The following is a 26,292-nucleotide window of genomic DNA, read 5'->3' as shown; positions in this document are numbered from 1 at the left end:
TGTCTCAAGCCTGTGCATTTCAGACACGGTGACGTGGTAGTCGTTCACAATCGCGTCGGTTATTCCTGGTCGCTCTACATAGGTTGACAGGGAGGGAGCCTCGAAGCCAGACAGCTCGTCGATCAGGTCGTCGACATAATGCTTAAGAGTCGGAGGCTGTACCCAGTGCATAAGAGCCTCAAACTGAGGAACAATGCTGCACCTTGGAACTTGTACTGGACGTTTGGCCTACTAATGATCCTTAGTTTCCATTATTGCTTCCGGCGCGTCATCATATTCACTTTGGGTTATCTGCCGTCTTCGGAGCATCGTTCAAGTGAGAGACAGTGGACATAATGTTGTGCTTATTATGGGCAGCCGTCGCCGCCAAAATTACATTAATCAAATGATCTAGTATGAAATCAAATAATTTAACCTAGCAAATGAAATGATCAATCCAGATTCCAAATGATGTGGTGTCACATGAAATGATTTAACAAACAAAACCGAATGATGCATTTAGATTTCAAACGACGTGGTATTAAAGGAAATGATGTAGAGTGAAATGAAATGATTTAACCCATCAAACGGAATGATGAATTCAGATTCCAAATGATGTTGTGTGATATGAAATGATGTAGCATGAAATGAAATGATTGAACCCCAAAAATGAAATAATGAATTCAGATTTCAAATGATGTGGCGTTAAATTAAATGATCTGGCATTAAATAAAATGATTTAAAGAACAAAACGGAATGATTATATCTGCTTCCAAATGACGTGCTATTAAATAAAATGATCTAGTCTAAAATGAAATGATTTAACTCAACAAATGAAATCATGACTTTAAATTCCAAATGATCTGGTATTAAATAAAATGATTTAAAGAGCAAAACGGATTGATGAAATCTGCTTCCAAATGACTTATTATTAAATGAAATTACGTAGTATGAAATGAAATGATTTAACTCAACAAATGAAATGATGAATTCAGATTCCAAATGATGTGGTATTAAATTAAATGATTTAAAGAACAAAACGGATTGATGAAATCTGCTTCAAAATGACGTAGTATTAAATGAAATTATGTAGTCTAGAATTAAATGATTTAACCCAATAAACGAAATGATGTATTCAGATTCCAAATGATCTGGCATTAGTTGAAATGGTCTGAAGAACAGAATGGAATGATCAGCTCATATTCCAAACGATGTGGTATTAAATGAAATGAATGGAATGTAAACGGTCTGATCAAAGTGTAAATCAGCTAGCGTAAATCCAAACAAACACAGGGGGGCGCTGTTAGGCAGACTTACAATCGACAGGCGTATTTACAGCATTCGGCTGCGATTTTTGCAGACGACATTTAACAGCTAAGGTTAGTGTTTCTTCTCATTTGATATAAACAAGAACAATGTTTTCCAATCAGGATAAAGTGACTATCCACATTAATGAATGTCTGTGTATTTTATTTTAAAATCTGCCTTGTACTGCACGAGTTTTCAATGCTTCATCTCAGCTAGATCTATCAGCTAAGGAGATTAAATCTTCATCGTATTTGATCAATAGTAATTACCATGTTTAAGGACCTAACGCACTAAACCAACAATTTGTTGTCCGCAACTTTTTGTATGTCTCATGTTACCGGCCATACGTACATAGGCATTATTCGTCCAAGTTCTGTATGTAAGAAATCTTCTTTTTCCTCCATTTAATCTAGTTTATATTAACATATTACTGTTGTGGGTTTTTTTCCTTTTAGTTTTCCTCTGGGAGATCGAATATAATTTTATTAGAAATCATGATTCGCGACTCTTAGTGCATTTGAAACACCACACTCCTTTCCAAATGTATTGAAAATGGGGGGGGGGGGGCTTAGTCATACATTTTGAAAGACTAATACGTGAACAATTGACAGTTGCCTTCTTGGAGTGTTTATGGCGAAGAAGAAGCACAGATCATGCTTGAATAAACCCAAAATTTAGCTAATGATGTATGAAAATAACAACGAAAGGCGATGGATTCTATAAAAAATTTAAAAATAAAATAAAACAGCATCTCCGATTTGTAAGTGATACCCTTAGCGTAATACATCAACGTTAATAAATCGTCATATGTGTGTTCTAGTATAGATCAAAACTTTCGTTTGCTTTCTCCCCGAAAAGGGATTGAAATTTTCCATCAGGCGGACGTGATGGAAAAAATGTTTGTTAAAGTGGATATTGTCATCAGTTTGTCGTCATGTCCATATTGAGATCGTCTAGGTGAAGAGATGTCATTTTTGTTTATTTATTGTCATTAGTTCTCAACTGGACGGTTGCAGAATTCTTTCATTAAATCTCATTGGCGTGCCACTTCTGAGTGGCTTGTTCACTGTAGAGTCCTGCTTCCGTTTACTATTATGTCACAAATTGTTTATTTCTATATTTTACCATTTATTTTCTTCTATTGTATTACAGTTGCAAGACTCTCACTTTCGGGGAGTCCTGCTCCTGATTTTCCATTTTTCAAATATTTTGTTCGGTATGTAGTTATATATGAGACAAAGTGGCCACGATGACATTGTTATTAATTACATCAACTCATGTGGGTTCTATTTAGATAGCAAGCTTCGGTTGCTTTTGCCCTGGGATGGGATTGAAATTTTTCCGTCACGCGGACGTGATGGAAAATATGCAGATCAAAAGAGTCTCTGGTGTAATTATAGTAGGCACCTAAGATGGCTTTTCAGAGACAATATGATTTTTTGGTTTGTTTCTTTGTAGGCATGATAAGGAAAAAAATTTGGCTAAGTTTCATTAGCTCTTGTTTTGCCCTGTGTTTAATAATTATTTTGTACTTTTTTGGCTCTATTTCCTGGTCATTTACTGCTAATTCTCCCCTGTGGTATTTAATATGAATCACTCGTATGTGTCCTTATGTTAGTCCCTTCTGTGTTAACCGTTTCTCATTACGTTGCAGGTTTATGTGGGCACGCTTTTCGGTCTTGTTTGGTAATTTAATCACCGCCTGCTGTCTTCTATCTGTCATCAGCTGGCGGGATTTCGGTCCAGTTTCTCCCGCACTTTGTTTTAGAGGAACGGTAAATCTCTCTGTCTGAATTAATTTCTGATAGTCTGGTTTAACGAGTCTATTTCGGCTACATTTGTTTCAAATGCCGAAGTCGGGTCCTTGTCTGTTGGGTGGGGGTGGGGGGTCTGTCGGTGTTCTTATAGCAAGCTCATTATAAGTGGCTTTTCCGGGGGTTAATTTCTCAAAGTTAGTTTGTTTTTCTGATGGAGTTTTTGCTAGCCGCTTATAGGCTTTCCAGAGTATATAATTCAGTAATCCAAAGCTGCTGTCTTCTATTTTATATAGCATTATAAATGAAGTCTATCACTTCTCTGTACAAAATTTTGTCTGTTATTTTATGGGTATAAGGAAGATTTTTTGGGCTCAAAATTGCCCAATTTGTTTATACTTTTAGTTTTTATATTTGTCTTTGTTTTTTTAAGGATCTGTAGTATAAAATTATGTTTTTTGCTATGTGGTCCCTTGCACATGGGGCAAGGAGGAATGTTTGAGATAAGGTGTCTCTTGTGGGCATTTTCACCTGTCCACCCTACATCATGTAGATATTGGTAAATGTTCGTTTGTTTGCTTATCTCTTTTATTTTTTTCCAATGATTTTCATACTATGTTCAAGTCAATCTCTAAATTTAGTTTTTTCCACCTTGTTTGGCTTTACTTTTGTATTGTGTTTTATCATATTTTCCAATTCATTCTTATTAATCATGGTCCAATATTCTTTGCTTGTTTTGTAATTTTTGTATAGTTTGTGTTATTCTTTACGCTATTTTAGGGTGCACTTGCAATTTTGTCATGCTATTATTCCTTTAAATTTCAGGCTTACTGGATAGAGAAAGCCAAACCAGTAAAGGTATATGCCCTGCCAGTGATATTCTGGATTTTCCTGACGTTTATTCAATCTGGAAATATAATTTTCTACTTATTTAACTCAAGTCCATGAGATTGAGTCCTCCTTTTTTCCTATCTTTTTATAATGTGTATTTTGGTAATTTGTGGATCCCATTCCGTATAAATTTCATTATTAACAATTCAAATGTATTTAGATATATAAATTCAAAGTCCGATACGTCAAATTCGTACCAAATCGAGTTGTATAAATACAATTTCGCAATTTGTATTTTTCCAAATAAATTTATTTGCCTATCATTCCATATTATAGCATGTTTCTCTAATTTTTTCCTAATTTGTAGAAAATTTAGCATTTTACTGACTTTCTCTAGATTTGTTCCTAGTCCTTTAACTTGATTTCTTATGAGTTCTGTAGGGAGCGCTTGATAATTCTCCTTCCATTTACCTATAAGTAGTATTTCAGTTTTAATTCGGTTTATCTTTGAACCCGAGGCTGCTGCATTAACTACTTATACCATTGCTTTGAAGTTATAAATTTGGAGCAGTCGTCCTCATGTTGGAAGGTTTTACACTCCTCCCTCATGTTAGTTACTCTTACTGCTCGGATTCTTTTATGATTTTGGATTGCATTATGTAGTGCCTCTATCCCTGTTTCGTACATTAACGTAGATAGTGGACAACCCTGTCTTACAGAACCGTTTACTGAGAACGGATTGGTTTTTGCACCATTGGTCTGTACCAATGATTTTATATTCTTATAAAGTGTTTTGATCCAGTTTTGGAATACATTTCCAAATTCAATTTTATGCAATATCTGCAAAATATAACTCATTTCTACCCTATCAAACACATTCTCCTGATCAATGAGGATTAAAGCGCCATCAATATTAGATGTTTCCGTATAATCTAGTATTGTCTTTATTGAAAGTATATTATTCTGTGTATTTCTGCCTTCTTCACCATACGTTTGGTTTGGATCTTTTATGTACCCTTATTATTGGTTTAACTCTATTTGCTAAATATTTACTGAGTATTTTGCAATCAATATTAAGTAACCAGACTGGTCTCCAATAAATTAGGTCTGAAGTCTAACCTTTGTTTGTGAAGATGAGTGTAATAACTCCTGTTTTCATACTTTCTATCATTTCTTGATTTTTTATAAATGGTATTGTTGAGAATTTTCATTATTGGAATTAAACATTTTTTGAACTTTTGATAAAACTCGGGCGTTATCCCATCTAACCCCGGAGCTTTATTTCTAGTTAACTGGTAAATCGCTTTATCTATTTCTAATTCTGTTATGCTTCTTCTTTTTCTTCTTGTTCTTGTTCTTCTTCTTCTTCTAATAATAATAATAATAATAATAATAATAATAATAATGTTGTTATTATTATTATTATTATTATTAGTATTATTATTATTACTATTGTTATTATTAGTCGTGGTAGCTCCTAACTTTACTATATGTATTTTGCTGTACTATATGTACACATTATTTTGCTCTACCATATGTACATCTTATTGTGCTGTACTATATGTACAACTTGTTGTGCTGTACTATATGTACACTTTGTTGTGCTGTACTACATGTACATCTTGTTGTGCTGTACTCTATGTACACCTTATTGTGCTGTACTATATGTACACCTTGCTGTGCTGTACTATATGTACATCTTGTTGTGCTGTACTATATCTACACCTTATTGTGCTGTACTGTATCTACACCTTATTGTGCTGTACTGTAGGTACAACTTATTGTGCTGTACTGTATGTACACCTTATTGTGCTGTACTATATGTACACCTTATTGTGCTGTACTGTATCTACACCTTATTGTGCTGTACTGTATGTACACCTTATTGTGCTGTACTATATCTACAACTTATTGTGCTGTACTGTATCTACACCTCATTGTTCTGTACTGTATGTACACCTTATTGTCTGTACTATATCTACACCTTATTGTGCTGCACTGTATCTACACCTTATTGTGCTGTACTGTATCTACACCTTATTGTGCTGTACTGTGTGTACACCTTATTGTGCTGTACTATATCTACACCTTATTGTGCTGTACTATATCTACATCTTATTATGCTGTACTGTATCTACACGTTATTCTGTTGCACTGTATCTACACCTTATTGTGCTGTACTGTATCTACACCTTATTGTGCTGTAACGTATCTACACCTTATTGTGCTGTACTATATCTACATCTTATTATGCTGCACTGTATCTACACGTTATTGTGCTGTAACGTATCTACACCTTATTGTGCTGTAACGTATATACACCTTATTGTGCTGTACTGTATTTACACGAATACTAATCATATTCGAGTTTGTATTAACATACTTACGAAGGCAAAACATATTTAATTTTACTTTGAATAGTCCAGCAGGTACGTGTGGACATCTGTGCTTCGCAAGCACAAAATGTTATTTGAAATTTTTTACTGAAACTTCATCTGATGTTGTGGGTGAGAGCAACGTTCCCTCTGAGATAATGCTGTTTGGGTAGATTAAGTATGTTGAGGCAATTCGGATAGTAATTCTTTTCCAATTTTAGCTTTGTACTATATTATGTTTCTTTCTTCTTTTTTCTAGCTGGTCAAATTGAGAGTGTAAGGTAAATTTTGATAGTAATTCCTTTCCAAGTCATACTAGGTGGTTTTTGATGGCTGTTGGATTGCTGTTAATTACTTGGGGGGGGGGGGGACCAGACAGAGGCCCCCCCCCATTTCCAAAAAACTGAAAAGGTATTTTATGTTTTTGTGTTTCCCCCTCAAATATGTAGTATGTTTTATTATTAAATAGAATTTTATATAAAAAAAATTAGTCTTAGAATTTTTGATGGGATATTTATGTTTCCTTAGTGTTATCTAAATGGTTGTTCGTCCAAGCCTGGGTTCGATCCCCGGCCGAGTCATACCAGAGACTTAAAAAATGGTACTAACAGCTGCCTCGCTTGGCGTTCAGCATTAAGAGGTTAGTGTTAGGACTGGTTGGCCTGGTGTCAGGATAATGTGACTGGGTGGGACATCATGCTACATGTCTGCGGCATGATGCCCCAGTGCTAGACATCACTATAAACTGCCACATTGCAGACATCGTAGCGATATGACTGAAAAATTGTTAAAGCTACGTTAAAAATAAAAATCACATCACATCACATCACCAAGCCTGGGTTTTTTCACTTTGTTCGAAGTTCCTTCCCTTGTATTTTTTTGTGACCTTTGCTAGAGGTCGCCTAAGTCTCAGTATCTGCTATATGTAGTGGTGCTTTATTGTGTACGCTATTTTATATATGTTTGAGACCGCAATTTTAGATTCAGTGTTATTTTTCTCAGTTGTATTTCTTTTCTACTAATTTGGATTTAGGATCCGATGTATTCTATTATGTTATATTCGATTAAATAGTTTTGGTTTTTGAATTTTGACGATGGAACGGTGTACTATTTTTTTTTTTCCATTTTTTTTCCCCCTTGTTTTTTTTGGGAATTTTTTTCTATTGTTTTAATCTAATTTAATTTGTCGTTCCTCGCGGTAGCTCTAGGAGTATCAATAGGTAGGTTACGCTCGATTCAAGGTCCACATTTCTTTATTTTCACTGTGTTTCTCCTGAGTCAAGTTAGGCCTCCTTTTACTAATTTATCTAAATATTTTATTAGAAAGAATCCAAAATTGTTTATTTTCCACATGTGGGTTGGTCAAACCATACAGTACGGAAGCTGTATGGTTTTAAGATAGATAAAGAGTAAGTAAAATTTTAAACTATGAATTAGCCCCTGTTTGTGTTTTATGTCTGAGTTTAGTCTGTTTATGTTCTACATGGAAATTTTTTTCAAAACTCTTTCATGGGCCTGTCCACTTCGCGTAGCGCCATGTGACTTAGCCCCATGATGTCATAGTCCTTACTTTCCCCATGTAGGCTCCCTGTATCTTTGTATATTGTGTCATTAAGTTTCCTAAGTTAGGTAAGAATTATATATATATATATATATATATATATATATATATATATATATATATATATATATATAAATAGATAGATAGAAATAAAAAAACAATAAAGAAAAAAAAAGAAAAAAACAATCCAAAAAAGATAGAAAGAAAATAACTTTTTTCCCCTTATACTTCTCTTTATCTCTTTATCACAATTATTTGCCCACAGGCCATCATGGTGTCTACTATGTACTCTCTAATTTTGTATAAAGTGTTTTTTATTGAAGTCTCCATCCATGTATAATATATTTGCCTTTTTATATCCCCGCCCCCTTTGTTTATTTCTTCTATCAGTTTCAATTTACATGTTTTCCTGCTCTCGCACTGTATCATTGTGTGTAGTTTATATAAAGGGGCTTTTTTACACAGTGGACATTTTGGCGATACTCTGACCATGTCCCGTCTCACTGCTACCTCTCCTATCAACCATGCATTGTGCATGTATTTGAAGCAGAGGCTTTGTATTTTTAGGGAGCGTAATTTGGTCCAGTGCCCCCATGCTCTTTTCCAGTTAATCTCTATGTTCTCCTGTTCTACTTTACTTTTAGTTTTTCTTTTGTTATTTCCTCTCTAATGTATCTATATGTCAGTTTTCCACCTGGTCCCATAAACTTTTTATATCCCTATATTTGGTTAGTATTTCTTTGATATGTCTAAATTTTCTTGGTATTTCTAGTTTTTTTTATACAAGTTTATTATTTTTATAAATGTCCCCCCTGTTTCTCATTGTGAACCCAAACCCGTAGATGTATATTCTCTCCCATGGTGATGTTGGTATTGCTTTAATCTTTTTAAATATATTTATAATATTTGCAGTCTTTATCCAAATGGGGTTGGGGAGTGCTAGTCCCCCCTCTTTTGTGCTCTATAGAAAGTTTCCCTCTTGACGCAGAGGGTCTTAAAATCCCATATGTAATTAATAATCTCCTTATCTAGTTTTTCTAAATTTGTATTTTCTATGTCAATAGACTTGGTAATAAAATTTATATTCGCGTAGATGTAGTTTTGGCCACTTGGGCCCGTTTCATTAGACATAATGGCATAAGTTTCTAATTTCTATTTCATATTTTTATATTTTTTTGTTCTTCTCTTATCCCAAAATAAATGCCCAATGCATTCACTCTTTCTTTAATTAGGTGTGGTGGTAATCCTGAGTGATTTCCTCTCTAGCTCCCTATTTTCAGTATTTCAGTTTTTTCATGATTTATTTATGACCCAGAGGCCTTACCAAATTTTTCAAATTCCTTCTCTAGGTGTTTAAAGGAATTTTGGTCTTTAATGAAGTTTTAAAATAACATACGAAAGTGATTAAATATTTTGAATTGGAAATAACACCGTAATATTTAGCATTGCTCACAATTATTCACTCGTTGGTCCAGGAAAAACGCTTTATCCACATGTAATAGCTTCACTACTTGCGATGAATGTGTGATTTTATAACTATTGAAACATTTATCACTTCCAGTTCATTGCCTCTTCAAATCAACACAATTCCATTGCCTGAAATGACAAATGAACTCAATCGACTCTAAAGAAAGTTTTGCCATTCTTGATAATGGGGTACCTTTGAATTCCATTTCACTCTGATGATATGTTACCACAAAAATGTATTCTGGTTCAACAGGATTGGTGTCGTTAGTAAACTTTATCATGGAAGAATTGAAAAAGTGTAAAGAGCGCATGTCAAATAGGATCGAAGCAGAGAACATTATAAGGACTCAGGTACGTGGAATTGAGATTTTAATGGAGGAATCCCTGCAGGATGTATCAGTGCCTGCCGAAGTGATTGAGCTACTTGGACAAGCTCGTAGTATCCTTGACAAAACCGATATCAATTCTATGCCAGTCAGCGAAGACCACCGGTGCAGGGCCTCGCAAGTCTATACTGGGCATAGGGGCAGACCTCTTTATGACATAAGAAAGGAACAACTACATTTTTTCATCGGTACTGCTTCCGTATGCAAGCATATCATAGAGGTGTCATTTTTAAGCGTTGATAGTTTTCAATATTGTAAGACATGACATTCTTTCTTGAGTATCATTATCTGTCCGTCTGGCTAAATGATTTCGTTATCCTGAATATTATAAGGTATCGGGATTATTCTCACACCACCCCGTTCGTTTGTACCCCGTTACAAATTTTGCAATAAAAAAGTATCAAGAACATAAAGATGCACGAAATTAAGTAATTTCATTCACTGATTTATAATTTCTAACTTACAGTTGATAATAGTTCCCTAACACTGCGGACCTATTGGCATTTCAAATCAAACGGACGCTCTCGATATAAACAAGCGACAGATTGCTCACTAACCTTTTCTGGTTTATAGAACAGTCCATTTCATTAAAAATGTCTATGTTTAATATTTCGTGACCAAACTGAGCAAATAAAAAGGACAACTCTTGTATACACATGCTAGAGACATGTAACACCAAAAATTTCCGTAATTACTGAAATTATCAAAGACGGTGAACTACATTACCCCTGTTGCTTAAAAACATAGACTTGCCTATGCAAATATGGCGACTATGTTACTTACAAAACTCCCGTTTGATTCGAAACGCCCACAAAATGACAGTGCATGGCACTCTTTGGTGACAATCAGGTTAGAAATTATGAATTAAATGACTAAGTTTTGTGAATTTTTTTATATCCTTGATGCATTTTCGTTTTAGCATCGGTGTGTGTGTTGGCAGGTTTGCAAATAAATGGGAGCATGTACGAATATTTTAGTCCTTAAAGAACCATGTATTGAAATTTAATTTATAGTACTGTCAAAGACTTCACATGCTATTCTACAATCGATAATTTTAACACCGTACATTATAAGAGAAATTGTGTTTTCTTTGGTTTGTTTGCACGATTCTTTATTCCATATGATATATATATATATATATATATATATATATATATATATATATATATATATATATATATATATATATATATATATATATATATATAGTCATGTAGTGCATTTTTTCAAAATTAATTGAATTATTTCATAACGCAAAACTTTCCTCAAGTAGAAAGTATAAAAAGAAAGGACATTATTAGAAACATATATCCTATGCGTCTCAAAATAATCATTGCTTTTATTTTCGTTTTAATTAAACAATATTTTTATTACCAAATGTTGTAAAACATTATTTTAAAAAAAATCTGTCTGACAGTTTATATTCATATGGTGTTTGCATCACTTTATAAAACGTCACACGTGATTGGGCACTCTCAACGTGCTTTGACCTCATGTCTTTTTATTGACGTCATCTGTTTTCATGCATCAGAATTACATGCGTAGTTTGAACATTATTATTTTCTTTTCCTGTTTAAAACTTCATTCGTTGGGTATTTGGAATACAAGTTAAGTGGCTAAGACTTCATCGTGTAAGAATAACTATACTATATACCTTATGATGTTTGCACACGTTTGCCCAAGAACTCAAGATGATTTTGAACCATCGTGATCGCGCTCGGGCTCAAAACGTCTTCCTGGTGCAAATTTTGTATTATCATACACATATAATTAAAATGTGTCTATAGTGACAGTTAATGATTTTTATACGCTGAAATTTTGTGTTTTAGACATTACTAACCGATTTATATTCTCTCTATTATATCTACATAACATAAACCTTTATATGGAAAATCTTTCTCGTGCTTTGGAAAATTATTTGTAATCACGTCTGTATTAATTTTTCTCCAGAAAATTACTTTACGTCAGGAGATATGGCAAGTTTGCTTGGGGTAAGCAGGAAAACTGTAGAGCGGAGACTAGCAAACTTCCGCTTGACTCATGGGATACGATTCAGTGATATAAGTGATATTGAGCTAATATCGATGGTGCATTCAATAATCAACAACTTTCCTCGTTCAGGTAAGAGTTCTTTTTCTTCAACTAAATGACTTCTGTGTGTACAGTAAAATAGTTGTTATTTATGTTCATTGATGTGTATATTGTTATATCAGTTTTGAAATTTTTATTGGGGATGGAGCTTTGCTTTTCCGCAACTGTTTTTAAAGATCAATTAACGACTGTAACTTTGTAGAGACTCCTGGTCATTTTTCCATACAGCGACTTTGCCCAACATATCCCAAGCGCCGACTAAAAGATATTTCGGCATGGGGCTCAAACTGTAGATAATAACTGACGTGTGTTAAAAACTCTCATTTTTATTTGCAACAAGAATGGTATTTAAACAGATGAAAACATGATCAGTGCTTTCATGAACTGTGCCGATATCGTTTAACTGCCGGTGATTGTCATAGACTAACAAGTGCAGTTCGATTTGCATGTAAAACGAAATCTTTGTGGGAAAGCTTGAAGGCATTTAACTGTCTTGAAAGTATTGGTCCGAAGTTAATCAGATTCAACAAACAAGCGATCTTGCATACATTTATCCTATCACATTTCAAATTCAGTCCAGTGGCCTGCTACTTCTGCAGCGACCTGAACACTACTAAGCTTGAAAAATACAACAACAAAAACGTGCTTATCGGTGTGAGTATGATTATTTACACAAGCATTTATCATTAACTCTTAAGGCAAAACTGACAACCCTGAAAGTGTGCAACTTAGGTCATGACTTTAGAGACTTTCAAATTCTGAATAAGTGTGCGCTTCCCAATGTTTGGATAATTTATATATTTTAAGAATATAATAAATATTTGTTTATAAATACAATTTTAGATAGTTAATTATGTTAATTGCCCCAGCAATGAAAACCTCATTGTATGGCAAACAAATAGTTTATGTATGCAACTGTCATTCTGTGGAATGAGCTACCGAATCACCTGAGAGACCAATCACATTTTAATTCATTTAGATCCTTAATTTTATCCTGGAATGGTACCGACTGTAAATGTTATATCTGCAAATAAATAAACAATGTTTTTTTTATGAATTCAATGCTTGTAGTCATGTTTTAAATACTTGTTTCTTTAGGTTTAAAGACAATCGAAGGTCATCTCATTTCACAAGGTATCCATGTACAAAGAGAGAGAATAAGGAGAGCAGTTAGAACTGTAGATCCGGTTGGACAACAATTGAGGCAGCGAAGGGTTTATTCAGTTCCGTCCCCTCTTGCCTTGTGGCATATGGATGGCAATCACAAACTGATACGGTAGTGTTCCACTCAGTTATATTACATGTGCTAACAATAAATTATCTCAGTACCCAAAGTTTTGTTAATTTAATTTCCTAGGCTCCGAAATCCTAAAATTAAATAACACATAATTTTACTCCAAATTTTCTATATCTTAGCATCTCCAAGATAAAACCTTTCAATTCTGAACACATTTTATTGGAAGGAAAAAAGTTACAGCATAAAAAATTCAGTCATTTCTCTTAAATAGTTCGGACGTATAACATGAAAATTCGGCAAGGACATCATAACATCAGATCCATCAATGGCAGTTAGTTACTTGTTAATGTAAGTATTATTAACGATATTCAATACATGTTGATCTTGGACGTTGATGATGATTAGATAAGGGTAAATTTGGTGCTTATTTTCTCGATTTTTACAAGTCTATCATGTTGGAAATGACATATAGTAGTGGGTCAAGTTGATGAAATAACGCATATACAAATAATCTCTCAGACATGTTTTGTTCCTCATGTGATCTTGTCGTGTTATATGATATTCATATTAATTGCTTAATGTGCCCAGATGATTTGATAATATATGCATCTAAAAGTAATGGCTTGCAAAATGCCGACGGAGACGGTGTCTAACTCTTTCACACTAACACAATTTGAGGTAATATTTCATGTAGTTGGTAAACTTATCAATAATTGGCAATTAAAATAAAATTAATTGTACTGAGGTTAGCAGAACATAATAATTGTTTAATGCTCTGGTAAGCTTGAATAGTTTTGTCTAAGTAAAAAGTAGCCATTGCAGACAAATGCGAAGGTAGGGGGCTAAATTTATAACCTCAATTCTTCAACCTATTACAACTTACGATCATGAAATTTGACATAATCGACTTTGATTGATGTAAAGAGGTTAAATGACATGAATGTTTATGACTAACTATTTATTAGTATTTTGACATTTTGTTTTGGACATTAAAACGTTTAGCAGCATCGAGTTAGGTAAGTATTTCCATCTCATATGCAATGTTGAACACATAATACCGGGTACATCTATCGGAACACCCAAAGGATTCCCTTGCATACAGATGCGCACATGAAAACACAAAACAGTGACACGACTATATAGTGCAAGATTCTAACAAGCTTAATCAGATATTTAGGATTTGAACATGTTTGGGAGATAAATATTAATAAACTTGGAACAGAAACAGCTTCAAACATTTGTACAGTTGAAACTCGCGGTTGTCTTACAGCTATTATTCCAAGAGATGCTAAATATTACTCCATTTGTGTAAACAAAGCAGAGGCCGAAAAACATTTTGCCTGCATTGGTTATAAATATAAAGACAAGAGAGAATTATTATTTCATATTTTTGAGGAAACTGGGTTTGATATTCATATGGACATCAATAAGTTATTTGGTCATTTAGTATTCATGTTTAATTAAGATATGACACCAATAACTATGAATCTTACAAATTTCTGAGCAATACAATGTTTAATAAGAATGAATCAAGAATGTGTTGACATTCAATTGCTTAGCAAACTTTATAGGAACACTTGGAGATTTTCTTCAGTTATAATGCATTTCTTAGCTACTTTCAAATATCTTAATAACGGGAGTTTACATTTAACACTTATGTATGTGGAGTGTAAGGTATGATGGACGACATTCGAGAGTGAGAGATCAAGCAATGTGTCAGTGATCTACTTTATATTAGATAATAATACGCGCGGTGTTATCACTGTTATATCCATCTCTTGCAGGAAAGCAATACATTTTCTTGTCTCATATAACGTGGAAAGCGATATACATATATTCTACAGATGGCATTTTGTAATACACGGATGCATCGATGGTTTCACAAGACTTATTGTCTACCTAGCTTGCAACTGTGATAATAGAGCTTCAACAGTTTTAAATCATTTCACTGAAGCCGTTTCCAAATGGGGCCTTCCTTCCCGAGTGAGAGGGGACATGGGTGTGGAAAACCGTGAAGTTGCTCAGTACATGCTCTCACACCCTCGTCGGGGCCTTAATAGGGGAAGTTTTCTAACTGGAAAAAGTGTCCATAATTTGAGGATAGAGAGGCTATGGCGTGATGTGTAGAATGCTGTGTTTCTTTATTTTATGAGCTTTTCGTATCATTGGAAGTCAAAGGCTTTTTTGATCCAGATTCGGAGAAACATGTCTCCTGCCTGCATTATGTGTACAGAAATGTGATAAACTACAGACTATTCCAGTTTATGAATTCATGGAACAATCATAAATTGAGAACTGAGAACAACAAGACTCCCTGCCAGCTATTTATACTTGGACTGCAGCGTATATTTAACGAGAATCAAGTAATTGCCAACGAATACTTCGAAGAATTAGCTCAGGCGAGAAGCTTGTCTCGTTTTAAGCAATGTGGCCTATTGGTAAAGAAAGAAACCAGAAAGACTGAAGAGATTTGAAACTGGGCACTATACAATCTGCACGTTCCTTAAAATACCTACCATTATTTTATCAATGTGTGTGTGTGTGTGTGTGTGTGTTTGCTTCTAATTAGCAGTGTATGTGATTACCAAAGTCATAACAAATGACTACAACTTCACAGTGTGCTACTTCGTTAAGTAGAAAGTACCTGTATTTTCGAAATATATTCTATCAAGCTCATAAAACATATAAAATTTACAATCAGCGAAACATTACAATAACAATATAAAGCAAAATTCCATGCATGTCAATATAAATAGCATTTAAAGGACATCTGATTGTAACATTTCTGCTTTATATAACTTAACAGACAGTATTCGACAAAATGTTTAGAATTTCAGAAAACTGTTTGTCCAATATCGAGGCACAATTTCTTTTAGCACGGAAAACTTTCATGAGTTTACCATGCAGACCAAATTACAAATTTGTTTATTGCCGGTTCTGCAAGACAGTATATGCTATTCTCTTAGCCTAACATTTGTTGGTGATATTTGGAAGTTAGAACTGTGCCACCGTAACTCATTCTCTTAAACGAATTCATTTCTTAAGAGCCAAACTTATTTGTGTCTTTGAATCATTTTTTTTAACTATAAAAAATGAATGAATACATTGCAGACAAAATTATTATTAGTATTATTTTCTTCATTTAGGACGCTCTACCAGAGTATGGAATGGATCCAGATGCACCGTTACCTGAGCCAAGTGATGAAGACAATATCGACGTGCCATCAATAGAGCTACTTAATGAAGAACAGTTGCATTCTTTCAATGCCAAAATGCGTGGAATTCACGTAGCTGACCTTTCTGACACTGAACCATAGTTGCATGCTTTAGATTCTCTTGATGAGCTTTTGGAAGTTTTAAGTCGATAATTCCTCTACTCTACTACATTTCCGTTGATTATATGGGGCGATTTTACTTTCTGCAATTGCTCAAAGCAGTATCTTGTCATCAGTGACAACTTTCTTTCATTCCTCCATTTGTAATTAAATTCATCTTAACTCCCTATTTGTAAGATTACACATGTATTAATAACATAATCTTTGTTCCTTATTAAATAGACTGTGATCCAATACAGCTCTATGTTTAAAATAATAAATGAATAACTTGTGCAAGACTGAAATCTGAGTATCAAATCTACTCCTAATAGGTATGTCCGATTGTACTAAAATCTAATTAATAGTGTTGATAGTTTTTGTATTATAAAAATCCAATAAGCGGTAATAGAACATGCTTTTGATTTAATTCAACTGAAATCTCCGCAGAGTATACATCTTACCTGTATTTTTTCGTATTTATACAAATTCTGTCAGTATTATCAAGCATTTCTCTGTGTAATTCAGGGATAGCACTTTCCGTTCTGTTTGGTGTATATTTGCTATCCTCCATGATTGATTATATGTACCCTGATTTTTGTATAAGTTAATTTCAATCAATGAAAATGTCACTTACGCCGAGTGGAGGCAGTACTTTAATAAATAAATACAAATTAAATAATTTATTTATCGACTGAAAGTTGTGTTCTAGTTCTATCTTTTAGTTTCTTTTAAGTGTAATCATCATAAATGCAATGTGTCCTCTTGTAACTAAACGTAAAATGCGTCAATCTTTCTTAGCAGCTATGTCCGCGCGCGTTTCTCCGAGAACCTAATTAAGTGCCGACCGTGTTTTGATAACTGACTTGTGGAAGTATTTGTTGTATTGCTGCATTGAACGAAAAGCTGGCCTCCTTTGTATTATCACGTTAAGTATGTATTTTGAATCAAATAAAGGAGGTGGAATAAAAGAAAAGTTAAAAGGCACAACAATCTTATAAACTTAAAATCTAGTGATCCCGGTCGTTATGTCGTGTGAACTCGCTTCATTTGAATAATCGAACACTGTTATTAATGTTATCGTGTATGTAACATAAACTACTTTAAATTAACAGACTCTTTCATAACTGTTATCAAAGATAGCAATGCAGCCAAGCGAAATGAATACTTCGTAAAATAAAGAGCTTGTTTTCATAGATACGGACCATTGTGGGCAAGCGAGTTTCAGAGAATTTTTGAACTGGCACTTGGAGATAACCTCAAGGATGATAAGAAGTTTCATTAATACTTCCAATGAAATCACGACATCAATACTGTACTAATTTAACAATACAAAAAATGAGTTTCGACATAGAAGATCGTTTCACGAAATAAATGTCGCGTTTTTTGTTTTTGTTTTTTAAAAAAGGATTCTTGTTTGGGGGTATATCAACATTTAGTCTAGTTCCCTGTTCTGTGGACTCCCGATTTGGCAGGATACTATTAAACACCACTATGGGAATTAGACTCATCAAGAAAATAAAAGGCATTGATGTGTTACACAGATTTTTCGCGTACATGTGATGGTTGTTGAAACCAGTTGGAACGATCTTTTACAAGTTGGACATGTTGAAAATAAATGTTATGTATACAAAATAACGAACAACTTCATTAGAAAAAGAGCGTTATTAAAAATTGTTATCGACTTGATTGTAAAATGAGGATTCAGTCAGTAAACAGCCCAATTCCCTAACGCCGCCCCACCTCCCTCGGTTTTCTCGATGTCAAAGCGAAATTTCAATTTGTGGAGGTACCTCGGTAACTCGCGCCCTCGCTTATAATGCGGTCTATGCTTGTGGACCCTGTTGTGTACGAGTTATCGAGGGAGAGGTATACTATATATATATATATATATATATATATATATATATATATATATATATATATATATATTGCTATGCCCGTCTCACATTAAATTATGCCTATATTGTTACGTATTTATTGTTTTTTCCTTTTTGGTGCATTACTTAAGATTGCAATGAAGGTACATTAATATGTGTTGACTCATTTTAAAATCAAGCTTAATAATGAACCTGTTTACAAGTTTGGAGTAATTTCACATTGGATGATTAAGCCTGACGAGTTCTGTCGCAGTGAGAGGTATTGTGAAACATGTGAAATGGGAGGTGTTGATAGATAGCCCTATATCGAATAGGAAATTAATGCAACGATGAGCCTTAAAGTGTATACAAGGTATAGGAATTGAACAATGAATTCATTCCGATTTTGCTATGTTCTTATTTAATGTTATTCTGCAGATATATTTAATGTTTTGTTTAGATAGTATTTGAGAGTTGGATTACTCATCAAAATTACAAAGAGCTCATTGACTTTTCACTAAAATATTATTCTGTGATTGTCGTTATTATTGTGAATTCATTCAAAAGAGTTCTAGACAATGCCATTGTTATACATTAATAATGTTAGTACATCAGCACATTCAGGGTATGGAATTCATATGAAACACCCTATTCTTTTGGACTTGGAGTATAATGTTTAGTATTTGTAACGTTTCCCTCTTAGTAAGAGGGGTGGTTAACTGGATTTGGCTGGAGTTATCTAGAGGATGACCTCCCTCGATATTTTAGCCCGGCAGGAGTGAAAGGAGAATATAATTTCAACAGAACTGAACGAGAATACCTGGAAGAAATAAAGCAATACGAGCCCCCTTTGACAAGAAAATAACACATTTAATTAGAACAAATTAATAACGCCAATTCCAATTCAAGTTAGATTATATCAATAGAATTTAACAGGCGCGTCCAATTTGTATTTATTTCATCATCAAAACAAAAGGTGAAAAGAGCGCAATGTCCACGACTGATTTGCATCACCACCTTCCTATCTTGACCGTATATCCACGTCTCCTAGTTCATCCTCGCTAAGCTGTGTGCTTTGGCCATTCATGGACTTACTGGTCCTTTTATTCTGACTTCGTCATTCTTTTCCTCAGACTTCTGTCTTCAGACTGTCCAGTCTCTATCCCATAAAGATGTTCCTTAAAGGACAAAATTACCCCTAAATTTCTGTATACCTCACTCTCTAGACGTACATAAAATTCCATCATGTTACTCAGAGCATGTTGGCTATCCACACACTGTGTAAATTCTGACTTAGTATGGTAGGAAAGTGACCTTGCTTCCAGTGGCAGGTCTTAAATTACCACGCGAGCATCTATCGAATATTGCCGTATTCTTTTACATATGCAGCTACATGTTCGATTGATATTGCATGAAATTCACAAACTGTAACTCGCAGCAATCCTACACCTTCAAGATTATTCAAACATTACAAAATCAGATATAATTAGGTAAGTATCGTCCTAACAAACAAAGGAAGTTATTGCAAATAATCCTTTGAAGTCCTACGTATATGAACATTTGGATCGTATGCAATCAATTCTACCAATGAACTAATAACTGTAAAATTAAAAGGTAAATTGCATAACGATTCTAGCATAAACACTTTCCATGAAAATGAATAAAAATTAAATCGCATAACATCTCTAGCATCAACACTTTCCATGAAATTGAATAAAATAAATTGCACAAAAACTCTAGCATCAACACATTTCCATGAAATTGAATAAACGATACATATATGGAAACCTAATCATAGAAAACACATTTGTATAAAACAAACAATCAAATAATAGAATATTACGTGAAACTAAAATTGCGTACCTTGTTGATGTTCTCTTTCAGAACATAGGCTTCCGAGCGTTAAAACCTGTCTTTCTTTTACAAGACGGTCTCCTGGTCCTTTTCTTGTTTAACAAGGAGAGCAATATTGTCTTTAGGCCTCCTCCGAAGTCTAGACTCCTCTTTCAGGACATTTCAGACTTATGAATTTTGACTAAGGTCGTCACTTTAAAGTCTGATTGCTTCTAAAGTGTACGCCTTAATTTATTCTCCCCAGTCGTAGGCAGCGGTCCCTAATTTTTCCCAAAGAAATAATTCCTTTCATCAGGTTTAGACAGGTCGGAATCTGTGAACGACGATGTGTAACTATTTCCCTTTGAAAAATGATAAGTGGACATAGGTTCCTACCAAGCGGTTAGGGTTGGTAGCTCAAATGTTTACTTTGTAAGGGCCGTGTTAAGATAGCCCGGTCAATTTCACTTAGTTGGAATGCTGCCCCTTTGAAGTTTACACTGACATGGGCGGAGATGAACGAAGAAAGGTCGAAGTGATCCCTCACAAACATTTTTCTGGCTAAAACGCGATAAAATGTTAATGACCAATACATTCAACTTTAAAGTTCACTTCAATTCAAACTTCGACACTTCACAGTGTTATTTTCGATTTAATTCATAATACTATAAATTCCTCTTAAAGTTTCATTTCATAACTTATAGAACTAAATTATTTGTAAATTGTACAAAACTTGACGGTGTTGCTACATTCGGCTCATTACTTTCAGACCACAGAATCGTAACAATGTTTTATTTTGAAATTTTACAATAGTCTTATATGTATCTCATTTCCCTTGTTTACATTTTCTTGAGACGGTACCTTATCGAAACCTGCTTTGGACGGCATTCAGTATGTATAATTGTGTAAACACTGGTCAAAACAAAATTCTACCAAATACTATTGATAAATATATGTAAGTAACGAAATATCTGTTATATTTCTTTAATAACATTAATAAATTTGATTTGACGACATGTTCTTATTTCTTAGTCAGCCAAATTTTAGATTTTCATATTTTCATTTGCCAGGATTTCATATAAGTAGGCAATACATAGTATTCCATTGTACCATGATAATCAGTGGCGTTTCTATCTTAGTAGCAGGTACAGCCGTGCTGTGGGGCCCGGAAGTGTTTTGGGTACGGCCCAACCAGAAAAAAATCATTTAAAGTGACAGTAAGGGGGGGGGGGTGGCGGTGCAAAATGTTGTATGTGTGGTCCGTGGTGAGATAGCTACGCGACTGACGATAATGTAACAATATTATTCATTTACCAAATAATATTGATAAGAAAATCTTATTTCTAGGTGTGCATGAAATTGTGATGCATTGTGAAAGTCTTATTTTATGAAGTTTGTGCTATCCTAATGAATTAAAATTATTATCGCTTTATATAGATGTTGTTGTTGTTGTTGTTGTTGTTGTGGGGTTTAACGCCATTTTTCAGCACGATAGGCTATACATGGCGGCCAGTATTAATGGTGGAGGAAGAACCCGGAAAACCCCGGAAAGAACCACCGACCCACGAGAAGCTACTGGCAGGCTTTCTCACATGCCCACATTGGCTGAATCTTAGACTCGAACCGCCGCAGACAGAGGTGAGATGGCAGTGATCCGTAACGAAGAGCGCTTTAGACCACTCGGCCACTCGGGGCCCCGCTTTATATAGATGACATTGATAATATGCAAATAATAGACTAAACTGCACACACCCACATACATAAGTCATAGTCATCATCTCTGTGAAGTTTATGATAAAACAAATATTCAGTGCTAGTAAAATCAAACAAATAAATTGCTCTTTTTTTCCATTCCCTATCTCCAAGCAGATTTTGACTGAGGTGAAAAATGTCAGATTACATTTTTCCGAAGTATTCGTTCAGAAAAGCATAGTCAAAAAAGGAAAATAATGCGGCATCATCTGGTAAATGTCCCAAAGGTAAATAAAGGACATTTATGCAAGTAGAACTTCTAGGAAGCATACTTCCATCATCAAAAAATTCAATCTTGGGTGGCATGTAGTACATGTATCCTAAAACTGGTATCTCTGCAGATGCCGTCACAAACTGTAATATTTTCTCCAGTGTAACTTTGGTAACTTTGGCTTTGTCCGTACCTCTTCTCCCACCTATAAAAGCAATAGAATTATATATATATATATATATATATATATATATATATATATATATATATATATATATATATATATATATATATATATATATATATATATATATTCAAATATATGGTCTTAAATCAAGTGACACAACAACGCGAAAACCAGCAAGTTTTGTAAAATTTAACAACTGATTTACTTCCCTAGAATACGAAATGAAAATTTAAAAAAGAAAACTTGCAGTATAGTGAAATGGATGCCAAATAGTCATAAATGTTTTATCACAAGGCCAAAGATATAGACTAATCGGAGTGAATTCCAGTTTTGAATGTGTTGATGTACCAATAGCCGCTCGCTGATACTGAATGCCGTTCACAGTGCGGTGAATACAAAAATAGGGGATGGTGGTTGCGTGCTGAAGAGTGATTCTTCTAGAATTCTGTTCAGGAGTAGGTTTCATACAATAAACATAACAGTAAGTTTGTTATTTAATAAAATTAAAATGTTGTTTTCATGTGTTAATGCCGAATATATTTCATGTGAAACAAAAAGCAATATATTTTATATCTGAACATGTGAAGCTCGCTGAAATGGAAATGTCACGTTTTTTATACTACACAATGAGATATAACCGGTATTAACATAGAAAAGGATATATATATATATATATATATATATATATATATATATATATATATATATATATATATATATATATATATATATATATATATATATATATATATATATGTGTGTGTGTGTGTGTGTGTGTGTGTGTTTGTGTGTGTGTTTATCGTTTATGCAAACCTAGCTAGTTGCCACAAAGAAGGACTGAACATATTGTTTTACAATAAGTCGTAGAAATGTGAATGTAAAAGAAGAAAATGTCCACCTCTCTTTAGAGGCTATATAAACCTTTCGCATCGAACGTCTCTCAAAATGTAACACAACATAGGTACAACGGACTGAACACAGATACAATTTAGATAGTATGGAGTAATTCAGGAGTAAACATGTAATATCATTATGCTAATAATAATCTTTAAGAAACTAGTTCAATTATAACCATGGCGCAAACGAAAAACATTTACCACATATTTCATTTTGATAAATGTATATCTATAATCTATGAAATCAGAACTACCTCTTTATCTGTAATCTATGAAATCAGAAGTACCTCTTTATCTATAATCTATGAAATCAGAACTACCTCTTTATCTATAATTTATGAAATCAGAACTACCTCTTTATCTATAATCTATGAAATCAGAACTACCTCTTTATCTATAATCTATGAAATCAGAACTACCTCTTTATCTATAATCTATGAAATCAGTACTACCTCTTTATCTATAATCTATGAAATCAGAACTACCTCTTTATCTATAATCTATGAAATCAGAACTACCTCTTTATCTATAATCTATGAAATCAGAACTACCTCTTTATCTATAATCTATGAAATCAGAACTACCTCTTTCTTGTTATCTTTACAGATGTTATATATTTACCTGAAACTTCTTTAAGGTATGCTATGAATTTTTTATATGTACCATCCTCCTTCAATCTTCTGTTAGATCCGATATCTGAGAATACTGGTTTTAGGACATGGATCAATTTTCTCTGTGTCAGAGTTGACATTGCAGAAGGGCTGAAGAGATATTTAATACACGGCTTTCGGCTCATTAACTGAAAAGTAACATTTGAATACCAAAAAAAGTTGTAATTGACCCAAACTGTTTCATTGGCAAGGTTGCAATAACAAAATGGACTTTGTACCATAACTTCTATTTGCACATAAGACTTTATTATCAGTTTGATTCTTATCTAGTTATGCGCATCTTCAGTTTACCTCTCAAGAATTGGAAAATATGAGGGGTACTAAATTTATAAAGCTTGATGAGATTAGCTGATATTCACATAATCTAATACATGATAAACTTATGCTTTTAGAATAACATTAACAATGTTTACAATCCTTATTTAATAAACAAGCTATATTGTATATTGTGGTCCCAAAATCACTGCCAAGATTTTTAGTGTATAATGATAACAGGTTACAAGAGTTTTATAGGTCCGGGTTACAGCTGTAGGTTTGGGAAAGTTTAGATACTCATTTGTGCTTACATCAATTTAAGCCATCTCTAAATTGTGTCTGGACTGGTGTTAAGGTTTGGGACAGGAGCGTTTCCAATTCTTCTTCTGTTAGGAAACATGGTAGAGGCCCGTTCTGCATCAATGACAAACCTAAAAATATTGTTAACAAGAATAGAATGGGTACTTTAGAAAAGTACCAAAGATGACGCGCGTGTGATATTAAATGAAAGATATATTTAAACCAAATGAATCATTTTTCTGTTGCACGCTTATTAACTCCAAAAAACGAGGCAAAGCCTGTTAAGCAAGAAATGTGGGTCATCGCAATCACATCTTACTAGGTGTTGAAATACGCGTGACACATGAGTGCACGCCAAAAATAGCAATGTATTGACCATTCCTGCGTCGTGTAAACTGAAACTGAGGTATAGGAGTTAAAGAATGTCAGAAATATGTTTGCTAAAACAGTTAGGATCGCTTTTTATGTCGAGAGAGAGAGAGAGTATACTTTCGTTCAATAACAGAATGAAAGACCTATACCATTAATTTACACGACAAACGATTTGCTTTATCGATTGCTTACCAAATTGCAGACCAAAGCTATTAACCACAAAAATTAACATGAAAGCATATTGTGCTCTGCCTAATTTTCACATCGCAAATATGTTGTCCATTGATAGCCGAATTATGACCAGCATAGTAAAAATTAAATATACAGCAAGTAACGAAAATATAACACTTACCACAAACTAGTCCTGCACCAAAATAGTATTTCCTTTCAAGTCCACCGGAGTCATCTTTCAGTGTGTATGCACCCTCCTCAGTCATTTCAAAAAGTCTACATTCTTCTTTTATTATCTCTTGCATCATATGAGTGAGGAACTCCTTCCTTGGTCCCCTTAGGTCGGAAGCCTCTTCTCCATAAAATGTCACCTCAAGGGGTACCAGAAGGTTGGGCGCTTCCAAGATCTCCTCCATTCCTGTTGCAAACATATTCATCCGCGACACATAGATGGGTTGGGTTTCACCCTCCAGAGGTTCTGTTAATAATGTTTGGTCTAATTGTCTTCCAGTCATTACAGATTTTTGAAAATAGCGCACGACAGCTACTGGGTCATGAATGTCCTTGCTTTGGCAACAAAAAAGAGGATGTCAAGGTACTTAAATTACTGAATTCAGGTGGAATTTTGTAAACTAAGAAGGCGTCAATATATACTGAAACAAGAGAAAAGAAAAGCAACGGAGTCTAAGAATCTTAAAATTTGTCAGTTGTATCTAACTTTCCTAATTCAAAGGGCAAACACTCATTCATGTGCATGTGGCAGTGAGAAATAAAGATATCCACTGTAAACATGTAATTGAAGCCAAGCTATATACATGAATTAATATATTTTACCTGGATAACAAAGCAGAAGATATCCAACAAGATTAACTAGTTAATAGATATATTAGCAATCGGTGCTTATCGGTGTGCATGTGTTTGTGTTAAACCAGTCTTTAATATTAAGAAAATAGTTACCTTTTTGCAGATGGAAACATAAATAGGTCACTTGGCACAAAAATACAGCGAAATCAAGTTGGTTACTTATTCCTTATTCCCGATTCAATAAGGAATAAGTAACCAGTTACCGATTCAATAAGGAATAAGTAACCAGTTACTTATTCCCGATTCAAATATTTTCATATACATTTTAATACTTATTCCTTATTCACACGGTTTTTTAAAATTTTTTTATTCATTATTCCCAATTCACTGTGTAATTGGTTACTACGTAGTTAATGCAGATGAAAGCATTTTAGGGCATGCGGTGGTGTAATTATAACCTGATCGGAGAGTGCTATATGAAGCTAAATATAGACAGATCACTGACTACATGTAGGAATCGTTTAGGATATTGATAGGAATACGTGTTTTGTAATTTGATATAGGATTAATTAGTTGTGTTAGGCATTTGGGTCGTGTCTTGTGTTGCATAGCGTTAAGTATTAGTATTCGGGTTCGAAAAGCTTACTAATGACTCAAGTAAAAGGGAAATCACAAAAAACC

At 34.0% G+C, this 26,292-nt stretch overlaps 2 protein-coding genes across 2 annotated transcripts; one reads left to right on the top strand and one right to left on the bottom strand.

The window, feature by feature from the left end:
• The first annotated feature begins 2,708 nt into the window (after nt 1-2,708).
• LOC149805143 (uncharacterized) lies at nt 2,709-16,989 on the top strand. Its single transcript, XM_089935979.1, has 6 exons — nt 2,709-3,062; nt 3,867-3,899; nt 9,370-9,849; nt 11,612-11,782; nt 12,851-13,028; nt 16,136-16,989. The coding sequence occupies exons 3-6, from the start codon at nt 9,510-9,512 to the stop codon at nt 16,218-16,220; spliced, it is 774 nt and encodes a 257-aa protein (XP_089792105.1). The 5' UTR covers nt 2,709-3,062; nt 3,867-3,899; nt 9,370-9,509; the 3' UTR covers nt 16,221-16,989.
• A 7,287-nt stretch (nt 16,990-24,276) lies between these two features.
• Nucleotides 24,277-25,346, bottom strand: LOC149805142 (putative E3 ubiquitin-protein ligase HERC4). The gene is made up of 2 exons (XM_089933633.1): nt 24,989-25,346; nt 24,277-24,395 (listed from the first exon to the last, which is right to left on the bottom strand). Exons 1-2 carry the CDS (start codon nt 25,320-25,322, stop codon nt 24,277-24,279), a joined length of 453 nt encoding a protein of 150 aa, XP_089789759.1. The 5' UTR covers nt 25,323-25,346.
• Nucleotides 25,347-26,292: the final 946 nt, after the last annotated feature.

This window comes from Sinohyriopsis cumingii, chromosome 2, assembly GCF_028554795.1.
Source record: "Sinohyriopsis cumingii isolate HCF-2022 chromosome 2, ASM2855479v2, whole genome shotgun sequence".
Taxonomy (NCBI): domain Eukaryota; kingdom Metazoa; phylum Mollusca; class Bivalvia; order Unionida; family Unionidae; genus Sinohyriopsis; species Sinohyriopsis cumingii.
Note: the sequence above shows the minus strand (reverse complement) of the source record. Positions and strands in the feature narration are given on the sequence as shown.